This window comes from Tursiops truncatus, chromosome 20, assembly GCF_011762595.2.
Source record: "Tursiops truncatus isolate mTurTru1 chromosome 20, mTurTru1.mat.Y, whole genome shotgun sequence".
In the NCBI taxonomy this organism is placed as follows: domain Eukaryota; kingdom Metazoa; phylum Chordata; class Mammalia; order Artiodactyla; family Delphinidae; genus Tursiops; species Tursiops truncatus.
The window spans coordinates 39362594-39383654 of record NC_047053.1 but is presented as its reverse complement, the minus strand read 5'-3'; the positions used below and the strand labels follow the sequence as shown (position 1 = coordinate 39383654).

General features: G+C 43.6%; 1 protein-coding gene across 2 annotated transcripts; it reads left to right on the top strand.

Annotated features, from left to right (window-relative positions):
• Positions 1–166: 166 nt before the first annotated feature.
• RETREG3 (reticulophagy regulator family member 3) lies at positions 167–20939 on the top strand. Of its 2 annotated transcripts, none has more exons than XM_004319152.4 (9): positions 167–484; positions 12228–12334; positions 14045–14075; positions 15006–15132; positions 15773–15857; positions 16663–16800; positions 17846–17928; positions 18559–18691; positions 19095–20939. In XM_004319152.4, the coding sequence occupies exons 1-9, from the start codon at positions 246–248 to the stop codon at positions 19550–19552; spliced, it is 1401 nt and encodes a 466-aa protein (XP_004319200.1). In that variant the 5' UTR covers positions 167–245; the 3' UTR covers positions 19553–20939. The 2 variants fall into 2 exon arrangements, with proteins under 2 accessions (XP_004319200.1, XP_019794988.1); XM_019939429.3 differs by lacking the exon at positions 167–484 and adding an exon at positions 516–1070.
• The last annotated feature ends 122 nt before the right edge of the window (positions 20940–21061 follow it).

The window sequence follows — 21061 nt, the reverse complement described above, 5'->3', positions numbered from 1 at the left end:
CTGCCGACCGCACTTCCTTAATCACTTGGTTTCAGTCTTGCAGACTGCGCGTGCGCGGCTCCTGATTGGGGCGCCGGGGACGTACTTTGACGCAGCGTTCTTCTCTCTGGGTGGACAGGAGTTAGACCCTACGCGCAGGCGCACTGTGGAGGGAATTGGCCTTCCCGCCGAATCTTGCACCTGCGCAGTTGGTGTTATTGTGACTGTCGAGCCGTGGCCCCGGATGTTGTGGCTGCCGGGGGGAGATGGCGGAGGCTGAGGGGGTGGCCGTGGCCCCAGGCCCAGCTTCGGGGCAGACTTTCAGGGGCCGCCGCAGTATGTCAGGCTCCTGGGAGCGTGACCAGCAGGTTGAGGCGGCGCAGCGGGCCCTGGTGGAGGTGCTGGGGCCTTACGAGCCTCTGCTGAGCCGGGTGCAGGCAGCCCTGGTGTGGGAGCGGCCAGCCAGGAGCGCCCTGTGGTGCCTGGGGCTGAACGCGGCTTTCTGGTGAGAGAACTGCATCCTCGGAAACCCTCCGAGGCGCGAATTCGTCAGGTTTCTCTAAGGCTCTATCTCTCGCCCCCCTTATTTTCTTCGCTGCATTGGCTCCTTCCTGTACCTGCCTAATTTTGCCTCACCTTCCACTGCTTCCCGCCTGCGGCTTTAGCACCGCAGTTCTCCCCAGGGCCTTCCAGTTGTTTCCCGTGCTTTATCTGCTCCCGCACCCTCGCCCCGCACATCTGGCAGGAGCTTCTAGTAACATCTTGAGCCGCTCGCAGTGAGCGAGGGCGCCTCATATTAGCCAGGGGAAGCTGTGTCCCGTTAAGGCCATCACCTCCCTTCTCTTGTCTGCTCAACAGTGGTTTGAAGACTGTCTCCAGGGATTTTAGTAATTATTATTGGGGTAGATGCGTGAGGTGTGAGCTCTTGAAAAGGTATACATAGGTGTGATAAGAAAACAAACTTGAGCGATCTGAATTAGCATGTTAGATAGATATCCTTTCGCCCACTCGGGAAGTTTGCGAAGTCTGAGCGTCCGTGAGAGCCTCCATAGTTGCAACTTGAAAGAAAATTGTAAGCTTTTAAAGAACAGGTATGAAATAGTGATTGTGAGATTTCATCCGTTTCAAAGTCACGTATGACGGCAAGTCTTCCCTGTTCCAGGGAATTAGAGAGGCATCCTTAGCCACGGTTTATAGCCAGGGAAATTGAGGGTGTCTAATAGTGTGTGTATTTTCCTGAGCTGGAAAAGTGGGGCTACAAGTATGCTTTAAGAATCAGTCTGTGTCATGCTCTGTGAAAATGGAACTGCTGCTTCTGAGTTGTCATCACCTAAAGTGGACTTAGGTCTTCATAAGATGTGCCAAGCAGAGTTTGGATTTATTAATAACTAGGGAAGTATTATTGATCAGATTCCAAGGGAACTGAAGTGTAGGGTGGCTTCTACAGCTGAGTGAAATAAAGCTGTTCTGGATAAGTCTGAAACAGAACAAAGTGTGTGTTTCCAAAACAAAATTGTTTTTGCTAAAAATACATTTCCTCTTGAAATTCTTGGTTTTAAAAGCAAAACATTTATTATCCTTTGTCTGAAAGAAGACTTTCAGTGAGCTGGAGCAAAATGAATAATTCCAAGTTCATTGACAGGAAGACACACTGGTGCTTATTACATTAATCCTCTCACAGTTTGAAGGAGACTCAGATTAGAGGTGTCACAGCAGTTGTTGCTTCTAGAGTCTTGAGCAAACTTGATGATAAACTTCTCCTACAGCATTCTTCATTCATTCATTCATTTATTTTTAAATTATTTTGTGTCCCTCATGACTTTTTTAAAGAGTGTTCTTTTTTTTCTTCATTTATTTATTTATTTTTGGCTGCTATGGGTCTTCCTTGCTGGGTGTGGGTGTTCTCTAGTTGTGGCGAGCGGGGGCTACTCTTCATTGTGTTGTGCGGGCTTCTCATTGCAGTGGCTTCTCCTGTTGTGGAGCACGGGCTCTAGGCACGCGGGCTTCAGTAGTTGTGGCATGTGGGCTCAGTAGTTGTGGCTCGCGGGCTCTAGAGCGCAGGCTCAGTAGTTGTGGCGCACGGGCTTAGTTGCTTCACGGCATGTGGGATCTTCCCGGACCAGGGCCCGAACCCGTGTCCCCTGCATTGGCAGGCGGATTCTTAAACACTGCGCCACCAGGGAAGCCCCATTTATTTATTTATTTTGTTATTTTTAAAAATAAATTTATTTATTTATTTATGGCTGCGTTGGGTCTTTGTTGCTGCATGCAGGCCTTCTCTAGTTGCGGCAAGCGGGGGCTACTCTTCATTGCGGTGTGCGGGCTTCTCATTGCGGTGGCTTCTCTTGTTGCAGAGCATGGGCTCTAGGCGCACAGGCTTCAGTAGTTGTGACTCGTGGGCTCTAGAGTGCAGGCTCAGTAGTTGTGGCGCACGGGCTTAGTTGCTCCATGGCATGTGGTATCTTCCCGGACCAGGGCTCAAACCTGTGTCCCCTGCCCCTCTTCATTTATTTATTTATATATTTATTCTTTTGCGGTACGCGGGCCTGTCACTGTTGTGGCCTCTCCCGTTACGGAGCATAGGCTCCGGACGCGCAGGCTGCGGACGCGCAGGCTCAGCGGCCATGGCTCACGGGCCCAGCCGCTCCGTGGCATGTGGGATCCTCCCGGACCGGAGCACGAACCCGTGTCCCCTGCATCGGCAGGCGGACTCTCAACCACTGCACCACCAGGGAAGCCCCTTCATTTATTTTTGATAGTGTTTCTTCCTTGATCCCCAGGTATCTACTTCTCTCCTTGGCTGTCTGTCAAAAACCTTAACTGTAGCACCTCATTCTGGAGCAGTTTCCAAAATGACCTTTTCTTCTTTTCCTGTCACCTCCCTGTCCCAACCTCTAACCGCAGACCATTTAGTCAGAACTTCATTTCCTACATTGGGTTTCCTAGGGGGCCTAGGAAAAAAGTTGATCATAAACCAGTTTGTGTCAGAGTGTGACTGATATATAAAAACTTTATCAGGATTTAAATGAATCCTGAGAAACCAAGGGTTTATTAATGCAAATAGATCAGTAGCATGTATGTTGTTATTTTTGAGGAGAGGGCTTTCCACATCCCCCTTGCCTGAGAGAGATTTTCAAAGTAGAATGTGGGGTTGAGGTCTGCACATAAGGAGCCGCTCTGACTGAGACACATCTTTAAATGTTAGTTATCTTTAATTTACTGGCTCCCAATAGTATATACTTAAGTTTACTAATATGCTGTGTTTAGAATCTCACTCAGATCCCCTTTACCTACTCTGAGTCTCTTAAAGCATCAGTGTGATTGGTCTTTATCTCTGGCATTTCCTGGTAGCTTGCCTGTTGTGTATCCAGAATGCAGTTACTCCTGTTACGTTCCCATCAGGCTCTAAGTAGCTGAGGGAGAGATGTAGCAAAATGAGGGTGTGACTCTTGAGAATGAAAGAGCAATTGGATATGCCATTCTTGGAGAGGACTCATACCTGTGAAGGGTACAAAATGGCTGACCCCAGAGGCTAGGGTAGTTTTAGCGTTGGAATTCACAGGATTGTTTTAGGAACTGAGCTTCCTTGGAAGGTAGTGTGAGGTTCAAAATAAAAGTTAGACTTCACATTCCAGTAGCATCAAATTGAATGTGGGTGTTGACGTTTTGCTTAGGAATGTTGAAGAGTAACTGCTTTGTTCTCACTTTATTTAAAAAAGCAATTTAAGAAACACAGGTGGATCCATTAGCTCAGGTCAGAGAAAAATCAAATCTGAAACATTTTACTTTTCTTTCATTATTTGTTTTGAATAATGATATGTCATTAACTGAGGTGTTTTATACATTTTGAGGTATTAGAAGACTGGATAGGAATACAAACAAATCATCAGAATTCAGGTAGGTAGCTCTTAACTTTCAGTGTTCTGTCTTCTCATTTGAGGTTTTTCCATACCTGTGAATGTGCCCTCTTACATATTAATAAAAAACAACATAAAAGATAGGGATAGATGTAGATGCCTTGCTCCTATAGTATTTCAAGGCTTTCACTCTTATTTTCAGGTTCCAGAAAAATTATAGTGATCATATTAGAGATCTTCCAGCCTATATTGCTTCTGGTCACTTATATGTTATTTTCTCTAGTGTAATAACAGAAATGTCAGGCCTTCCTTATCAATAGCCTATATTTTCATTAGCCTCAGCACCACCTGTAAATGAATGATTTGGGGGAAGAATGTGAGTCAGCAAGAGTCTGTCGTGACAGGATCAGAAAAGAAGAGTTTCAGTAACTTTTTTAGTTTGACTCATAAGATAAGGGGAGGACAAAGGAGCCCTGGAAACGTGTGTGAACTCTTAAGCCCTCGCACCGCCTCCTATGAAGTACATATGGTTCAAGGAGGGCTAGATGACTGCTGAGCTCCTCTTCAGTTTTTAGCAGTCTGTGATTCTAGATGGTCTTCAAATTAGGAATATTGATTTAGAGCAATCCACAAGCTGTTTTTTTGTTAAGATCTCTGTCGGGATCTGCTTTTACAGTCACTAGTCTGAGTTAACCAATCCCCCCCATCCCCCCCCCCCCCAAAAAATGACTGGAGAAGTGATTAAAGGTATACCACAATGCTGATCTAAAAGGTTAGAATTTGAGGGACTTCCCTGGTGGTCCAGTGGTTAAGACTCAGTGCTCCCAATGCAGGGGGCCGGGATTTGATCCCTGGTCAGCGAACTACATCCCACATGCCGCAGCTAAGAGCCCGCATGCTGCAACTAAAAGATCCCGCATGCAGCAACTAAAGGTCCTGTGTGCCGCAACTAAGACCGGACGCAGCCAAATAAATAAATAAATATTTTTTAAAAGTTAGAATTTGAGTAAAAAGTAATAGTGAGAGATAGGAGATGGAAGGGAGGGCCTATTTAAGTAGAAACATTTGTTCTGTGAAAAAAAAAATCTACACGTCAAATTTCAGTTGAAATCTATTGAGCAAATGTTTCTGATGATAGTTTTGGAGGGTTCTTGTTGCTTTTGATAGCAAGGAAGACTCCCAGAGATGCCTTGGCTTACTTTTTTTTTTTGCCTCTCTTTTGCCATCAGTTTTTATTTCTTCTGATTATAAGGGTGCTTTCTTTTTTTTTTTTTTTGAATTTTATTTTATTTATTTTTTTATAGGTTGGGTGTTTTCTGTCCATTAACATAAGGTAGGTCATTTGCAGCTAGCTGGTTTCATTTCTGGTTTTGTGCAAGCAACAACTATCTCTACATGATATTGGTTGGGTTAATTTGTTTTCATTCTGATTTACCAGTGACTGGCTCATTAAGCAGACAGCCACAAGTGCTGTACAATAGTGGGCTTTCTGTCCCTATAGGATGGGATGCTTTGTTCGAAGTGCCACTGAGAGAAGCTTACTCCATAATAACAAAGGAACCCAGAAATAGTATCTTCTTTGATTGAAAATAGACTTGGGATCTTGCTTTTGTTTATGATTATAACAAACTTTAATTTATCTGTACTAATGATGAGGATCCATGGTATATTTGACCTCAGAAAAATTGTTTACTTTTGAAATTTCTCATCATTTTTCTGGACACCAGATTGTTTTTCCAAGGAGTATTCTATTTAGACGGATAATTAATTGGATTTTAGCCCATAATAAAGGGGATGTACAGTTTATAAAAAGACAAAAAAACCCAAGTAATAATAAATCAATAGATATATAAATTTTTACGTATTAGTAATAAAAAATTCTAATATAAGTGGCAGTGAGTTACTAATTTCTGCCTATTAGGTTTTTAAAAATGATAGTATTTAATTCCGGGCACAATATGGAAAAACTGGTTTATGGTTGATAGGAACATAAATTCAACAGACTTTCTGGAAAGTAATTTAGCAACATGTATTAAGATACTTAAAAAGTTATTACCTTTTCAGGGGCTGGGAGAAATGGGGAGTGATTGCTAATGGGCATGGGTTTCTTTTTGGGATGATCAAAATGTTCTAAATTAGATAATGATGATAGTCACACAACTCTGAATATACTAAAAAACATTGAGTTAGTTTGAAAGGATACATTTTATGGTATGCAAACTGTATCTCAATAATACTGTTACAAAAAAAAAAGTTAATGCTTTTTGACCTGGTACTTCTATTTAAAGTGGCTAATCATAAATAAGGTCAAAGATTTATGCTCAGTGATATTAGTTCAGCTTTATTACATCAAAAATTGGAAACATCTCAGTTCAATTAGGGAAAGGTTTAGAAAACTAATTGTAGGGGCTTCCCTGGTGGCGCAGTGGTTAAGAATTCTCCTGCCAATGTAGGAGACAGGGGTTTGAGCCCTGGTCTGGGAAGATCCAACATGCCGCGGAGCAACTAAGCCTGTGTGCCACAACTACTGAGCCTGCGCTCTAGAGCCCACGAGCCACAACTACTGAGCCCGCGTGCCACAACTACTGAAGCCTGTGCGCCTAGAGCCCGTGCTCCACAAGAGAAGCCACTGCAATGAGAAGCCCACGTACCGCAACAAAAAGTAGCCCCTGCTCACCGCAACTAGAGAAAGCACGCGTGCATCAAGGAAGACCCAGTGCAGCCAAAGAAAAAAAAAAAAAACCACCTAATTGTATCTGTGTATGATGTAATCATTTTCAAGTTGTGGTGCTTTTCTGGTGATGAAGGAAAACATGCCCATGTATTTTTAAATGAAGGAGGAGGTTTTTAAACCAGATATTCTATATACTTCCATGGAGTTTTTATATTTGAATATTTTTTTAAATGAAGAACCTCTGTTGCCATTTTAGGATATGTGTGTAGATAATAGGTTATTTTTTAAACTTTTTACTATGGAAAATTAAAAATATATATATAAGCAGTCAGAATAATAGTATGTATTACAACTGTACCCAGCTTTAAAATTTTTCATTTCATGGCCAATTTTGTGTCTTCCATACCCCAGTTCTTTTCTGCTTCCTTTCTTGTTTTGAGGGAAATCCTAGACATCATGTCATTTAATCTCTTAAGTGTTTCAGTATGTGACCCTGAAAAATAAAGATTTTTTAAAAAATCACTACCATTATCACATGTAAAAAATTAATGGCTCCAGTCAGTGTTCAAATTTTCTCATAAATGTCACTTTGTTTTTTCAACAGTTCTTTGGGGTTAGCATCCAAATGCAGTCCACATATTGTGACCGATTGTTCTGTTTTTAGCATCTCTTTTACTCTGTTGCTTCCCTTTCAGTCTTTTTTCCTCTGCAATTTATCTGTTGAAGAAACCAGTTTGTCCTGTAAAGTGTCCTACAGATTGAATTTTGCTGATTGCATCCCTGTGGCGTAACATGTTCCCCTGTGCTCCTCTGTGTATTTCCTGTAAATTGGTAGCTAAATCTAGAGTCTTGATCAGATTTAGTTTCAAAAAAAAAAATTTTTTTTTTATTGGCAAGACTGTTTCATACGGGTGATAGTGTACTAATTATTTTTATTTTCTTCCTTAATTAGTAATTATATTTTCTAAAATTTCTCCTGTAAACATGCTTGCCTTTAGAAATATGAAAAAATAAATATCATTAAGGAAAAGTCTATTGTGAGCCTACAATGGGTAGAAGGAGTAATGGGCTATGGGCAGTAACCAAATTAAATAATTCACATGTGAATATCCAGAGTTGACTGCATTTGTGGTTATCTTTGCTAAATTGGAAAGTTCTCATGCTGATCATAGTTGCTGAAAAATGTTTTGCATGTTGTCTTATCAAACTTGTACACATATCTGCATGTGAATTTTTTGGCCTGCGTGAATAGACGTTGCAGGACTAAACTAATCCAGAGGAATCCTCCCTTATTTTTCTTCATTCCTTACCTATACCAATCTCACAAGTACTTTATCTTCAATTTTGTCTTGTCCTTGTGCTTAGTTGCAGAGGTTTTTTTACAGGTAGGCTGGCTTCCAGGTTACCTCCATAAAATAAAAGTGTAGTGTGACTTCAGTATATCCCAAACACATGCACCTGAGATTGATGTTTCCTTTTTGTTTAAGAATTTAGTATTGAGGGCTGACGGAAAGGAGCACACACTTATCCATATTCTTTTATATTTGATAGACCCCCTAAGGGAATTAATAATATTTGATATTAATTGTCTGGTTACCTTGGAGAGGTAACTCTAGTGGTTTGAGGTGGTCTTTCCATTAGTTAAGATTTTATCTATATGGAAGAAGCTATTTTTCCAAGAATTGTTATTTTGCACCACACAGAAAAACTCTTCTTCCTCTTAAGTTTCTGCATTGGCTTGTTCAAGGAAAGGTTATCTTATATCTGGCTCTAAAATTGAATTATGGACCAGGATTAATCTGGTTCAAGAAGATGCGCACAGTTTCAGCCTTCATGATCCAGAAAATATACCCTTTGTAAAACTCTTTGCTGATTCAACTTTATCTGCAGGATAAAATCCAGTACCCTTTGTCATGAAAGACCCTTCGTGATCTGACTTCTGCCTCTCTCCCCATACTCATCCCCTCCCTCTGTTCTTTAAGTTCCAGTTCTGTCATACTACTTGTAGTTCCCTAAATACGTCATTCCAGCTGGCTCTTCTCCCTAACTGAATGTCCTCTCTTTCCCCGCATCCTTTTGCCCTGTTGTCTTACCATTAATCTTTCAAATCCCAGCTTAGATGTCCTCTTTGTTATCGTTAACTTGTCATGCTATATTACAAACACGTACTGACATAAATACACTTGAGGGTATGGTCCATGTTTTACTCTTTTCTGTAATTGGCCTACTTACCACAAGGCCTCAGCATATAATAGGCAATTAATAAATGTTTGAACTGAGTTGAAGCATAGGTGGGGGCTCTAACAGGTTACTAAAATAGTCCAGCTCTTGGAGAAACAGTATTTTTATTGCCATCATCTTTGGAAAACTGACCTTTCTTAGGAGAGCTTAGTATCCTTTCCCTACCCCAATTTATATTTGTGTTAGTAATCATGATTTGGGAAGCAGAGATTGCAGACAGCCTGGATTGCCTCCCCAGAGAGCCCTTTCAAGTACTCCGGAGAAAACAGTCGTGCCACATCCTGCTGCTGGGACATGGAAGCAGCAGCACTGGGTAGCAGGATGCCCTCGAGCCCTTCTCCTTGGCCTTGCTAAATTTCCTTGTTTGTTGGGATGATGAACTGGCTTTGGAGAGAAGATTAATGGCCTGGGGCAGCTCTAGAGGCTTAAATCTATTAAACTACTTTCATTCTGTAATCTCATATATAATTACAGTATCCTTCAAGTGATGGAGTGGAAATATTGGAATAGGGTTGTCATTGATGACTGGATTTCTAAGTTCTTGGTTTCTTCCATCCCTCATTCTTTGTATAGTTTAAAAAATTATGTGACATAGATTCATGTTTATTGAAAACAGTGCAGAAACGTCTAGAGACCAAAATGAAAGTTCCTCTGACAATTCCTGCTTGCATATACGTATTCATAGATACAGATAAAGCTTTTTTTTTTTTTAATGTAAGGATTATACTCTTAGTATGGTGTTCTGTGAATATGTCATTAGGTCATGTGTTGAGGAGAGAAGAGGTCATTTATAACCAACTCCTGGTCATCCTTACTCTTGTTTGATCAGTTGCTGTGATGATAGCTAACGACACTTCTGCATTGTAAAGCTGAATAGGACATATATTAGGCGTATATTAGGTGCCTTGTATTTTCTTGTCTTTTTAGCAAGATCAACTATGATATTTTTTTAAATTTTGTTAGTTGTTTTCTTGCTGCTTTTCTAGCTCTCTGTTCCTTTCCTTTTTAAAATTTTATTTATTTATTTATTTATTTATGGCTGTGTTGGGTCTTCGTTGCTGTGCCTGGGCTTTCTTTAGTTGCGGTGAGTGGGAGCTACTATTCTTTGTGGTGTGCAGGCTTCTCATTCTCGTGGCTTCTCTTGTTGCGGAGCACGGGCTCTAGGCGCGCAGGCTTCAGTAGTTGTGGCACGTGGGCTCAGTAGTGGTGAGCTTAGTTCCTCCGCAGCATGTGGGATCTTCCCAGGCCAGGGCTCGAACCCGTGTCCCCTGCATTGGCAGGCGGATTCTTAACCTCTGTGCCACCAGGGAAGCCCAACTATGATATTTCTATAAGTGATTAAGTATGTTGTTTCTAATACCTACAAATAATCTTGCATGATTTGTTATTTTTTTAAAAAATATTTATTTATTTGTCTGCATTGGGTCTTAGCTGCGGCATGTGGGATCTTCATTGAGGCATGAGGGGTCTTTCATTGCAGTGTGTGGGCTTCTCTGTAGTTGTGGCGTGTGCGTTTTTCTCTCTCTAGTTGAGGTGCGCGAGCTTAGTAGTTGTGGCGCGCAGGCTTAGTCGCCCCCGCGGCAAGTGGGATCTTAGTTCCCCGACCAGGGATCAAACCTGTGTCACCTACATTGGAAGGTGGATTCTTTGCCACTGGACCACCAGGAAAGTCTCCTGATTTGTTATTGTTAACATCACATATAGATGAGGAAACTGAGGCTTAAAGAGGTCAAGCTAATTTATTCAAGGTCATCAACTCAGAGTGGCTGTTCAGAGAAACAAACTCAAGTCAGTCTAAGAGCCATGCCTGCTGAACCGCCTCTTGTGATGCATTTGGCTTCCTTCAAGATCTTAGAACACTGTTTCTCAAACGATCTGCAGTGAAGGACTAGTGTTGTCGTTTTCCCCAGTCTATTTCTGAGCAATACGTTTGTAAAATACAGTATAAATGAGTTACTAGATATGTTTAAAATGCATACAAAATACAAGCCCAAATATACCCTTAGATTCAAAAGTACTTGGTCAAATTGCTAAATTCTTACTTTCAATTTTTATACTTATTTCCTCACAGTCTGGTAACGTCACTGGACTACAGACACTGTACAGGGCATTGCCCTAAAGGCTTTAGAGTTGGATCATAGAAAGACTCATAAGAACTAGCTTTTTTTGAAAAAAATTTTTATTGTGAAAGATTTTAAATATATAGAGGTAGAGAGAATAGCATAAATAATCTCAAGTACTCATCATCCAGCTTCAGCAATTATCAACTCATAGTCAATCTTGTTTCCTCTTCTTTCACACCCTTTCCCTTGCCAAACTATTGTTTTGACACAAATCCCAGATATCATTTCATTCATAAATATTTTAGTATGTATTTCTAAAAGATAAGGACTCTTTAAAAGCATAACTTCCATAACATCATAGCCCCAAAATTACAATAATTCCTTAATATCTTCAGATGTACTGTCAGTGTTCAGATTTCCCAGATTTTTTGTAAATATCTCTTTATGGTTGATGCCTTCTAATAAGAACTAGCTCTTCCTTTATTCTCTTAATGTGATACATTACAACTGTTGAGTTTTTGTATGTTGAACCACCCTTGCATTCCTGGAGTAAATCCCAGGAATTGGTCATGGTGTGTAGTCCTTTTAATATGCTGCTGAATGCGTTTTGAATATTTTATTGAGGATTTTTGCATCTATATTCATAGGTATCAATATACTTTAGTTTTCTTGTAGTGTTTTTGTCTGGCTTTGGTACCACAGTAATGTTGCCCTCATTAAATGAATCAAGAAGTGTTCTCTCTTTTTCAATTTTTGGGAAGAGTTTGAGAAGGGTTGGTGTTAATTCTGGAGAACTGGCTTTTAGATGTAGCTTCAGTGCTCACTTTCTGTGTGACCTTGACCAACTCGTTTTACTTTTTTGAGCCTTAGTTCCTTCCTCTGTAAAAGGATATCTAATTGAATTAGGTGCACTTTAGTGCATGTCTGTCAGTTTGTTGCCCTGAACCAGGGTCTAATTTGGTAGAACGATGTTTGCTTTCATCAAAACGACTTGGTCAGTACAAGAATGAATTTCGGGAATTCCCTGGCAGTCCAGTGGTTAGGATTCTGCATTTTTCCCTGATGAGGGCCCAGGTTCAATCCCTGGTCAGGGAACTAAGATCCCACAAGCCGTGCTGTGTGGCAAAAACAAAAACAAAGAATGAATTTCTCCTTGACATTAATAGAATCACAGGCTTGAAAGTTGAAATGGGCTTTAAGAGGTTATTTGGTTTAGTCCTCTGCCTTTACAGAAGCAAATTATTATCTCTGCACCATAGGTAGAATAGCTGAAGTCCAGAAAGTTTAAGTGATTTTTCCCAAGGTGTATAACTAACACTTAAGTCTGTTTACCACAGGACCAGTGGTGCACATATGGTCTTTTGTGAAATTAGCTTAATTGGATAATGATCTTCTGTTCTTCCTTCTCTTTAGGTTCTTTGCCCTGACATCCCTTCGTCTTGTGTTTTTACTTGCATTCAGCTCAATGATCATTGTGTGTATAGATCAATGGAAGAGCAAAATCTGGCCTGAAATAAAAGGTAAGTCTGGTAGCATTTAGAACAATCTGAACCGGAAATGGCTTTTCTGTCATTTTTACCTTTAGTTTTAGGGGGTTTGGGGAGAGTATGTGGAGCTGGGAATATCTTTTGAAGTCTGAATTATTTGCTTTAGGAGACGTTTGAAGGGCTAGTGCCCCATCTGTAGTTCCTTAGAGCTGAGTTCTGTCCTTCTCATTGTTTATTAAGCTTAGGAAATCTGTATCCGCCACCTGAGATATTCTTGCCCTCATAATTGGCCTGAGGAATAAATAGTGCTCAAGTTGTTAAAAAATAATTCTCCTCACTGGGTGCTACATCATTACCAAGACAGTATCAATTTGCCTCTGGAATTTCTTTTAAATTGTTTATTTGCAAAGCACTAAGTTAGGTATTAATGACTTAGATAAAGTCCTCTAAGATATGGTTCCTTTTATCCAAGATGATACATACGTAAACATAAGAAAAGTTACAGAACAGCACCAGAGATGTCACAGTGCAGTATGTTTGTCATGTATTTTGGCCCTAGCTCAAGCCTTGAATGAAACAAAAGATTTGGACAGGTAGAGAGATAAGTGGGTTTCTATGGGGGTCAGAGGCTTGATTAGTCTGAGGAACCAGAAGCTGCAAAGCATCTCCTGAGGGCAGGGAACTGATCATTTTCACAGGAGTGGAGAGGTCATTAAAGGGAGTGCTAGGAAATAAAGTGTGTTGGGATTAGATTTTATAAGGGCCTTTAAGTTAGGCTTAGAACCTTTATCCTATAGATAGTGGGTGGTCCCTGATAATTCTTTTATTAGAGCTATATGCTGAGAAGATATTAAAGATTAATTTGATAGCATTTTACCCAACCACATGGTAAGAGAAAAGGGCGAAGAAGGGAGACTCTGGCTGTATCTGTGTGAGAAGTAGTCAGAGAGGTATCAGTGGAAACAAACGATGGATGGCTTGGAGAGCTGTGAAGACGGAAGACACGTCAAACTGATAAGTAGAGGTTAGGAGAGTAAGGGATAACAGCAGCTTTGGGATTTCAAAGCTGGGAGAGTAGCAGTGGCATTACAGTTAGATGTAGGCAACGTCAGGCAGGGCAGTTGGTTTGGGTGGGGAGTGAGAGAGAGGAAAATTGATGTAGGTTGGACATGGTAATTTTGAAGTGTTGGCAGAATATTCAAACCAGAGTATACAGCTTTTAAATACATTCCCATCCTATTTTGGAGAGACTTCAAGGAATCAGGTAGTTCACCCACCTGTCTTATGGCTAGTGAATGTCAAAAGACTTTACATCATTGATTGTAGTTAACGGGTCTCTTTTTAAAGAGAATAGGCAGATTTCTAGAGTTGAAGTAGTCATATAATGCCTTCGTAACCTGGCACACATTGATGAGTACGCGCAACCCAGACACACTTGAGGGGTGGGATGGACCTTTTTTTATGTGCGCCTTGGCTCTCAACTGTAGTAATTAGAAGGGGCCCTAATGCTCCATTTGGATCCCCACCCCATCCCACCAGAGAAAAGAGCAGGCATCAGCCATCATTCCCTTGTCTGCAGCTCCCTAACTCTGGCAGTATAACATGGTGTCTCCTTTTTATTGTCTATTACTGTTTCCTTTTCCCCAAACCCATTAAAACTTGAGCTATCAGACCAACAGCCTAACATTTTCATGTTTAAGTTTTCCTTACCAACTAATGCTGGTGTTTGTTTTAATATTGTAGTGCCAAGACCCGACGCATTAGACAATGAGAGGTATGGAACACTAATTAAATCCCTTTTTGTTGCTCTGATTGATTCTCTTGTTGTAATATTCTGGTTATAGGTTGTTAACTCCATGTTCTAGATACAAAGTATAAGCTGAGAACCTAGTCTGTTGCAAATAATCATTTTAACAAATCCTCAAGTTCAGGAAGGAATATGTTAAGATGGCTAGTGTCCTCTGATATTTACAAAAGATGTTTCTGAGAAAGAAGCATTACAGTGCCCCATAACCTGACATAACCAAGGAATTGGCTGCATTATTCAGCTCTAGTATGAAAACTTAGAGGCAACTTACTTCATTTGTCTCCTGGCTTTTATACCAGGTCATTTAGTGTTTTCTGTAACCTCTGGCTGTTTCAAGTTCCTGGTCAGAAAACACAGTGATTCCTGGCATCAGCAAGCCAAAGATTCCCCTTGTGGCTTACAGCTCCTGCTTTCATTTCTCAATTCATTCATCTCATATATTTGACCCAAAGAATTTTCTTTGCCATGGTTTATTTTGGTTTTGCTTTGTTTTCTCTCTCAGGGGCACATCCTCTGCCTCTCGCCTCTGCAGCAGTGGTATCAGACTGTGCTTTACTTTTTTCCCTGCGTTGCAATCACAGTGAATTGCAATGGTCTGAGCCCAGGAAAGATGTTTTTAAGCACAAAGGGCCTTGGAGCTGGTGGCAGGTTTACACACGTGGATTGGGCTGCTTGCTCATAGGGTGGAGTTGTCAGAACAAGTCTGCCCTCCTAGTCCTTAAATTCCAGTTTCAACCTGGTGAGCCAAGAAGAAAGTCATGCTTCACGTCCAGAGCGACTAGGACTAGCCACTTCCCAGACCCTATTTAAACCGGAAGGACTGGCTGCCTTCACAGTGAGATGCGGGGGGAACCTTCAACACCCTCCTTTCACAGCTCCCCCTTCTCTCTCCCATAGCTGGGGCTTTGTGCACCCTCGGTTGCTCAGCGTGCCCGAGCTCTGCTACCACGTAGCTGAAGTCTGGGTTAGTGGGACCATTTTCATAAGGAACCTTTTGCTTTTCAAAAAGCAAAACCCAGGCAAGGTAAGACTCTTCCCTTTTTCACTCTCATTTCTGGCTCTCAGTTCAGTTCATGCTAAACGGAAACAGCCCTTTTACTACCTACCCTCCTTCAAGAAAGGGAAGACCATGGTGTTTGTATAGACAAGGGAAGTTGTAGGAAGGGGCTTCTGACTAAGACTAAGGCAAGAGCGTGACGATTCCTTCTTTGGGTGCTTGCTACTTAGATTAGGCCATCTTCCTGCCCCAAGACGGGAAAGAAAGCTTGCTTGTGTGCATTCTGTGTCGTTAAACATGTGGTAGGTGGTTGAGTTTTTTATTTTATTTTACTTCGACTTAAAAAGCCCACCACCAACACTTGTTTTCAGAGAGAACTTTTGGCTGAGTCCTATTCAAACCAGTTTGCCAGCATGAAAGGTGCGGCCCTGTGGGGTTAGCCATGTGAGAAGAGTTTGAATAGAAGTGGACATCCTCCCTTTCCTCCCAAACAGAATCACCACTGGATGCAACAGTAGCTAGGTACATGTCATTCTGACATGTCCATGCTTTACTCAGAGGTCATAAAGAATCATTTCTATCACATCTCCATCTTAGCCGCCCCCCATGCCCAACCCAGTCCCCTGCCGTATAGCAGAAGCTTACTACTGTTTCCTGACGCCCCCAGTTCTGCTTGCTGAGCTGTGGGATACTGACCTTTTTGGCTGTCTTGGGCCGCTACATCCCTGGGCTCCTGCTCTCCTACTTAATTCGTAAGTATGGTATATACCTCCCCCACAAGCTTACCCTCCTCATAGCTTTTCCAGCCATAGCTAACTCTGGGTTTAGGGAGAGGACTTTTATATTTTGGTTCTCCAGGAAATGACCTTTTTATATTTTCATGTCCTGTTTAGTGTCATGAAAATATCTTTCTTCTTACCTGTATCAGGCTCCCCACATATAAAGTCCTTTTCTTACCAAGTCAGCTTTAGAAACTGATGAGGGTCCACTAACATATATTGTGTTACCAGCTATAAAGGACTGTCTGTCCCTATTTCAGGAGGGAATTTTTAGAGTCAGTGTATTGTATAACAGTAGAACATAACACTTAGGGGATCCTCTACTAGGTTCTGTTTACCCCGGAGCACTTTTTTTTCCCCCTGGAGCACAGTTCTGTAAATTTAGTTGCTTCATATTGGCATGAACTCTGTCTGCTTGAGACTGGAAGAACTGAGCAGTGATGGCCCTGGCCATTATATATCCGAAGCTCACATGATTTGTTGTGTATTTGCTGAGGCATTGTTACCATTTGGCCTTATTTATGGCTCAGCAACACCCATATGCAAGTGACAGCACTGCCTGGTCCTGCCCTCGATGTGTCAGCATGTACTCCGCTATGCACAGCCCTGTAGGGGACTGCCGAAGTCTCTGCCCTCCAGAACCTTCACATCTGTGAAGATGACCAGCAGAATCAGAATTTACCGTGTCCAAGCCCCAAGGACACGATAGCAGAGGGACAGTCAGGACTGTTTCATGCAGCCCTTTCTCCATTTTGCCACTCTTTCCCACTCCTCTCAGTTGTCACTGTCATGATGTGGCCCCTTGCTGTGTACCACCGACTGTGGGATCGAGTGTATGTACGACTGAAGCCAGCTCTGCAGCGGCTGGACTTCAGTGTCCGTGGCTACATGATGTCCAAGCAGAGAGAGAGACAATGTAAGTGTCAAGGGGAAGCTTCCTTCCACTTGGACAATTTGGGGAGGAGAAGGAGAAGCCCGTAGGTCTGACATAATAGGTCCTTGAACATGGAGAAGTGGGATGTGGTTGGTGTGTAGGGGGTTGGTGGTAAAAGTGACCTTCTATTCCAGGGAAATCTGTGCAGGCTTACTGGTTTTTCCCGTTTGGAATTCTAGACGCTCCCATTTTAAACAAATAACGAGAAAAGTTCTCCCAAGTCAACTAAAAGACAGACAGTGAAGATATTCCCAGTGTTAGCCTCTTTTTATGAAGCACGTCCCATGTGCTGGCTGCTCTGCATACATTGTCTTATTTAACGTTTATAACAACCTTGAGAAGAGGGTGGTATTATCTTTTTCTGGTTGAGTTTCTGGTTGAGGAAACTGAAGCTCACGGTTAGTAAATGGCAGAGCAGGTCTTTCAAACTCCTAAGCTCGGCCTCCATTCAGTACTGAAAGCTGCCTTCCAAAAGTAATTTAAAACTGGCTTCAGAAGCCAGAAGTGTACTAGCCCAGGATCTTCCAACACACGAGTGACAGTCGTGCGAACTTTTCCCTCTCTTCTGTGGTATGGTCAGGTTGGGTTTTCATTAAACCCTGGCCTTCTAAGAGCCCTGCACATGGGCACCAAGGCCCAGCTCCCCCTAACGCAGCCAGTTGAATAGTACCAGTCCTCAAAAGGCTGATTCAGCCCAGGTGGGGCATCTCCCTTTGCCTTCTCTGTGACAGTGTCCGCTTTACACATTGACATCTGGTCTGTCCCTAGCTGATCCTGAGAGTTGTTGACAAGCCTGGTAGTTGATCATCTGACCAGAACAAAAAGGGAGGGATGTTGGAAGAGAGATCTTTCTCCTGTGCTATCAGCTTACCTTGCCACTTAGGCTCAGCAGCTCCTCCCTCAGGCGTTGTTATGTAGGCTTAGGGGGTTCATTCTCGTGTTCTGATTTTATGCCTTTGAAATCCAAAGGGGACAGGAGTTTCCCCTCAAGGGAAGGCGTCAAGGCGTTTTTGCTCTTTCCACATAGTGCGCCGCAGAGGTCTACACGCAGAACGCGCTGGGGACAACCACAGTGACAGTGAAGAGGAACTTGCTGCCTTCTGTCCTCAGGTATCTTGGGTGTGGGAGCTGCGTCGCTGGCCAGTTTTTTTTTAGCTCCTTTTTAACCATCTGGCACGCATGTTTAGACAGTAACCAGGTTTTCAAGCTCCCTGTGGGCTCTCCAGGGACCCAGCTTCTTGCCCTTTTCCAAGGACCTCACTGCCCCAAGAGCAGTGAGGAGAGAAGCTAGTTTTATATTGGGACTTTGTATGTAGAATCTCAGTTTGAGCCTGGTGACCAGCACACCCTCTTCCATGCCTCCTTTTAACCCCTGCCATCATGGCAGAACTTCTGCAACTGGCGTGATCGTTTTTTAAACAGCCCGGCTTGCCTTAGGTCAGGCAATGTGGGCATCCTCCTGGCCACCTGTGAAAAGTATTCTCTGGATCAATTATTTGCTTAAGAGTAAGTGGCTGGTTGACACCCAAGACTGCTTTCCTTCCTGTGCTCAAGACTGATGAAAAAGGGTGTTTTCCCTGGGGGAGCAGCCTAAAAGGGGTCAAGATTTTGACTCAAGTCCCCATGCATGCCTTAAGGTAGCCTTTAGGGCCAGCTCACTGGTGAAGCTGTAACTAGGGAACTGCGCTCGTTTCTAATGGCACCATCTCTTCAGGCGTGTTGGTCTTTTCTTTTCCTAAGCTGGATGATTCTACTGTTGCCAGGGAATTGGCCATCACAGACTCTGAGCACTCGGATGCTGAGGTCTCCTGTACAGACAACGGCACATTCAATCTTTCACGGGGCCAGACACCTCTAACAGAAGGCTCTGAAGGTAGAGGAACCTTGGACCCAAGTTGATACTGGCCCTGACTGTTGCCTCTCAGCTTCCCGGGCAGCGGGGATACTGCCCCCGCTTCTCCTGTTTTCTGAGCTGTGGAGCAGGTGGCAGAGCAGCGTTAGGGGTATGGCTCCAGCCAGGTGGCACTGCTGCTCTCCTAGAAATCCTCAGTCCCTTATAGCCTCAGATTCTCGGCTTATGGGGGACATAGCAGAGGAAGAAAGGGGGAGTTCTCTGGCCAATAGAGGTCACAGCAGTCTATAAGTGGAGGGGGAAAGCTGACCGGTGCCAGAAATCCAGGGTGGAAACATCTGGTTACTTGGAGATGACTTGGTGGGGCTAGGGCATAGGAAGGCCAAGCAGTTGCCATGTCTCAGACACTCCTCTGTTCTCCCAGACCTAGATGGTCACAGTGATCCAGAGGAATCCTTTGCCAGAGACCTTCCAGACTTTCCTTCCATTAACGTGGATCCTGCTGGCCTGGATGATGAGGACGATACCAGCATCGGGATGCCCAGCTCGATGTACCGTTCCCCACCAGGGGCCGAGGAGCCTCAGGGCCCCCCTGCCAGCCAGGACGAGGCTGCACTGCCGGAGCTTTTGCTCGGCGCCCTGCCTGCAGGATCCAACCTCACCAGCAACCTTGCTAGCCTGGTCTCCCAGGGCATGATCCAGCTGGCCCTGTCAGGGGCCTCCCAGCCAGGCCCTGCTGGCCTACCTCCCCGGAGAGCCACAAGAGGTGTCCTCCGGGCCCCCAGTTCAGACCTGGACACTGATGCTGAGGGGGATGACTTTGAACTTCTGGACCAGTCGGAGCTGAATCAGCTGGACCCTGCCAGTTCCAGGAGCCACTGAGGCAGAGACTCCCCTTGGGGGTCATTGTGGTTTAGGTTTTTTTTGCTCCCCATTCCACTTAAGGTGAAGGGGCAAGGGAAGAACCCAGGTCCCAGCCCCCGAGTTATATATGTATGCTCAGTAGCCTGGCAGATGCGCAGAGGCCTGATGAGAGAGGACACTCACTCCTCTGCCACCAGCTGGACACTGACTTCTGAGCTCAAGTCACTGAAGTGAGAATGTGCTCCCCTGAGGGACACTTCTCTCCATCAGGATGGTGGTATTTCTGGGGAACGAAGTAGTCAGGGGTATTGGTTCCCTTTTGAGGGGATGCTGCTGTGTGCTTCTAAGTATGGGTGCTCAGAAGCCCTCAGTGATAGATCCCTTCCTTCCTTCCTCCCTTTATCATCTCCCGAGAGCTCCAAGTCAGGCAGCTGGGAGAGTTACACTGTCATCTTCCTCTTTTGCTAAGCCATGCTTTGATTTGCCTTTTTCTAAGCAAGCTTGTCCTTTGGTTCTGCAGAGCAGGCCTGTTCCCTCTGCCCCAGCCCATCCTCATTTCTCGAGGCCTAACCTCCAGTGCTCCAACATATTGCTTGTGAAATTTAAGAATGTGAACATGAGGTGGGGGTGGGCCTCTTCTACATTACTTTGGGCCATGGGGTCAGCTGGCTGGGAGGGTGAGTGCCTCTGTATCTCATGGTCTCACTGAATCTTTCGGAGCTGCCTGGTTATTTTTGGTGCTGCTAACCCCTGGCTCCATTTGCCCATCAGCCTGAGCAGTGAGCAAAGCAATACCATGCCATACCCATTTCCATGTTCCTGTTCCTTCCCCTGCTCCTCCTCTGGAGAAGCAATAATCCCACATGGGCAATGTCAGAGTAGCACTTTACAGATGGCTCAGTGGCATTCATCCCAGGAGCCACCAGCTCTTCTTGCACCAGCTATTCTTACTCCTTGTTCAGCTCCTTTAATAATTTTGTTTTCAACTCCTCCCCAGTTTGGCAGGGCTTCTTTTAAGGATGAGCCCAGTTAGCAAGAATGTGTCTATAATCAGCAGAGACCCCAGTAAAGGGTATCTGTTCTACTGCCCCTAATAAAATCATGTGAGACAAAAATTTTAAAAGGTCATTAGTTCTAAACCTGTGCCTCCCCAATCAGAGCTCAAGCTGAACTCTTCTGTCCTCTTTCCCTCTGCATTAACCCTTTGCTGATCCTCAGGGACCACTCCCCCAACACCCCTGTAGCTGGGTGAGGGATGTTGGACAGAGCCCATTTTCACGTGCTGCAGGTGGGAGTGTGCTAACATGTTTGCTCTTGGTTGATGGACAAGGTAGAGGCCAAGGAGTGAAAATAGTCAACGGTGAGAAGGGAGAAGAGCTAGGTGTCTGATTCATAGTCACTTCCCTTTGTGGAAGGTTAGGATAACGGCCTCTCCCCACTTTAGTGTTCTCAAACAGACTTTGGATACCTTCTCTCTTCCCAGAGCCCAGATGTCTTACAAGTGAGCTCTGATGTGGAAAAAACAGG

Bases quoted from the DNA above. Each gene is read 5' to 3' on its own strand.
- RETREG3 (XM_004319152.4), top strand. From the start codon at position 246: ATGGCGGAGGCTGAGGGGGTGGCCGTGGCCCCAGGCCCAGCTTCGGGG. The intron at 12,335-14,044 runs GTAAGTCTGGTA...TTAATATTGTAG, and splicing joins AATCTGGCCTGAAATAAAAG to TGCCAAGACCCGACGCATTA. The intron at 16,801-17,845 runs GTAAGTGTCAAG...CTTTCCACATAG, and splicing joins CAAGCAGAGAGAGAGACAAT to TGCGCCGCAGAGGTCTACAC.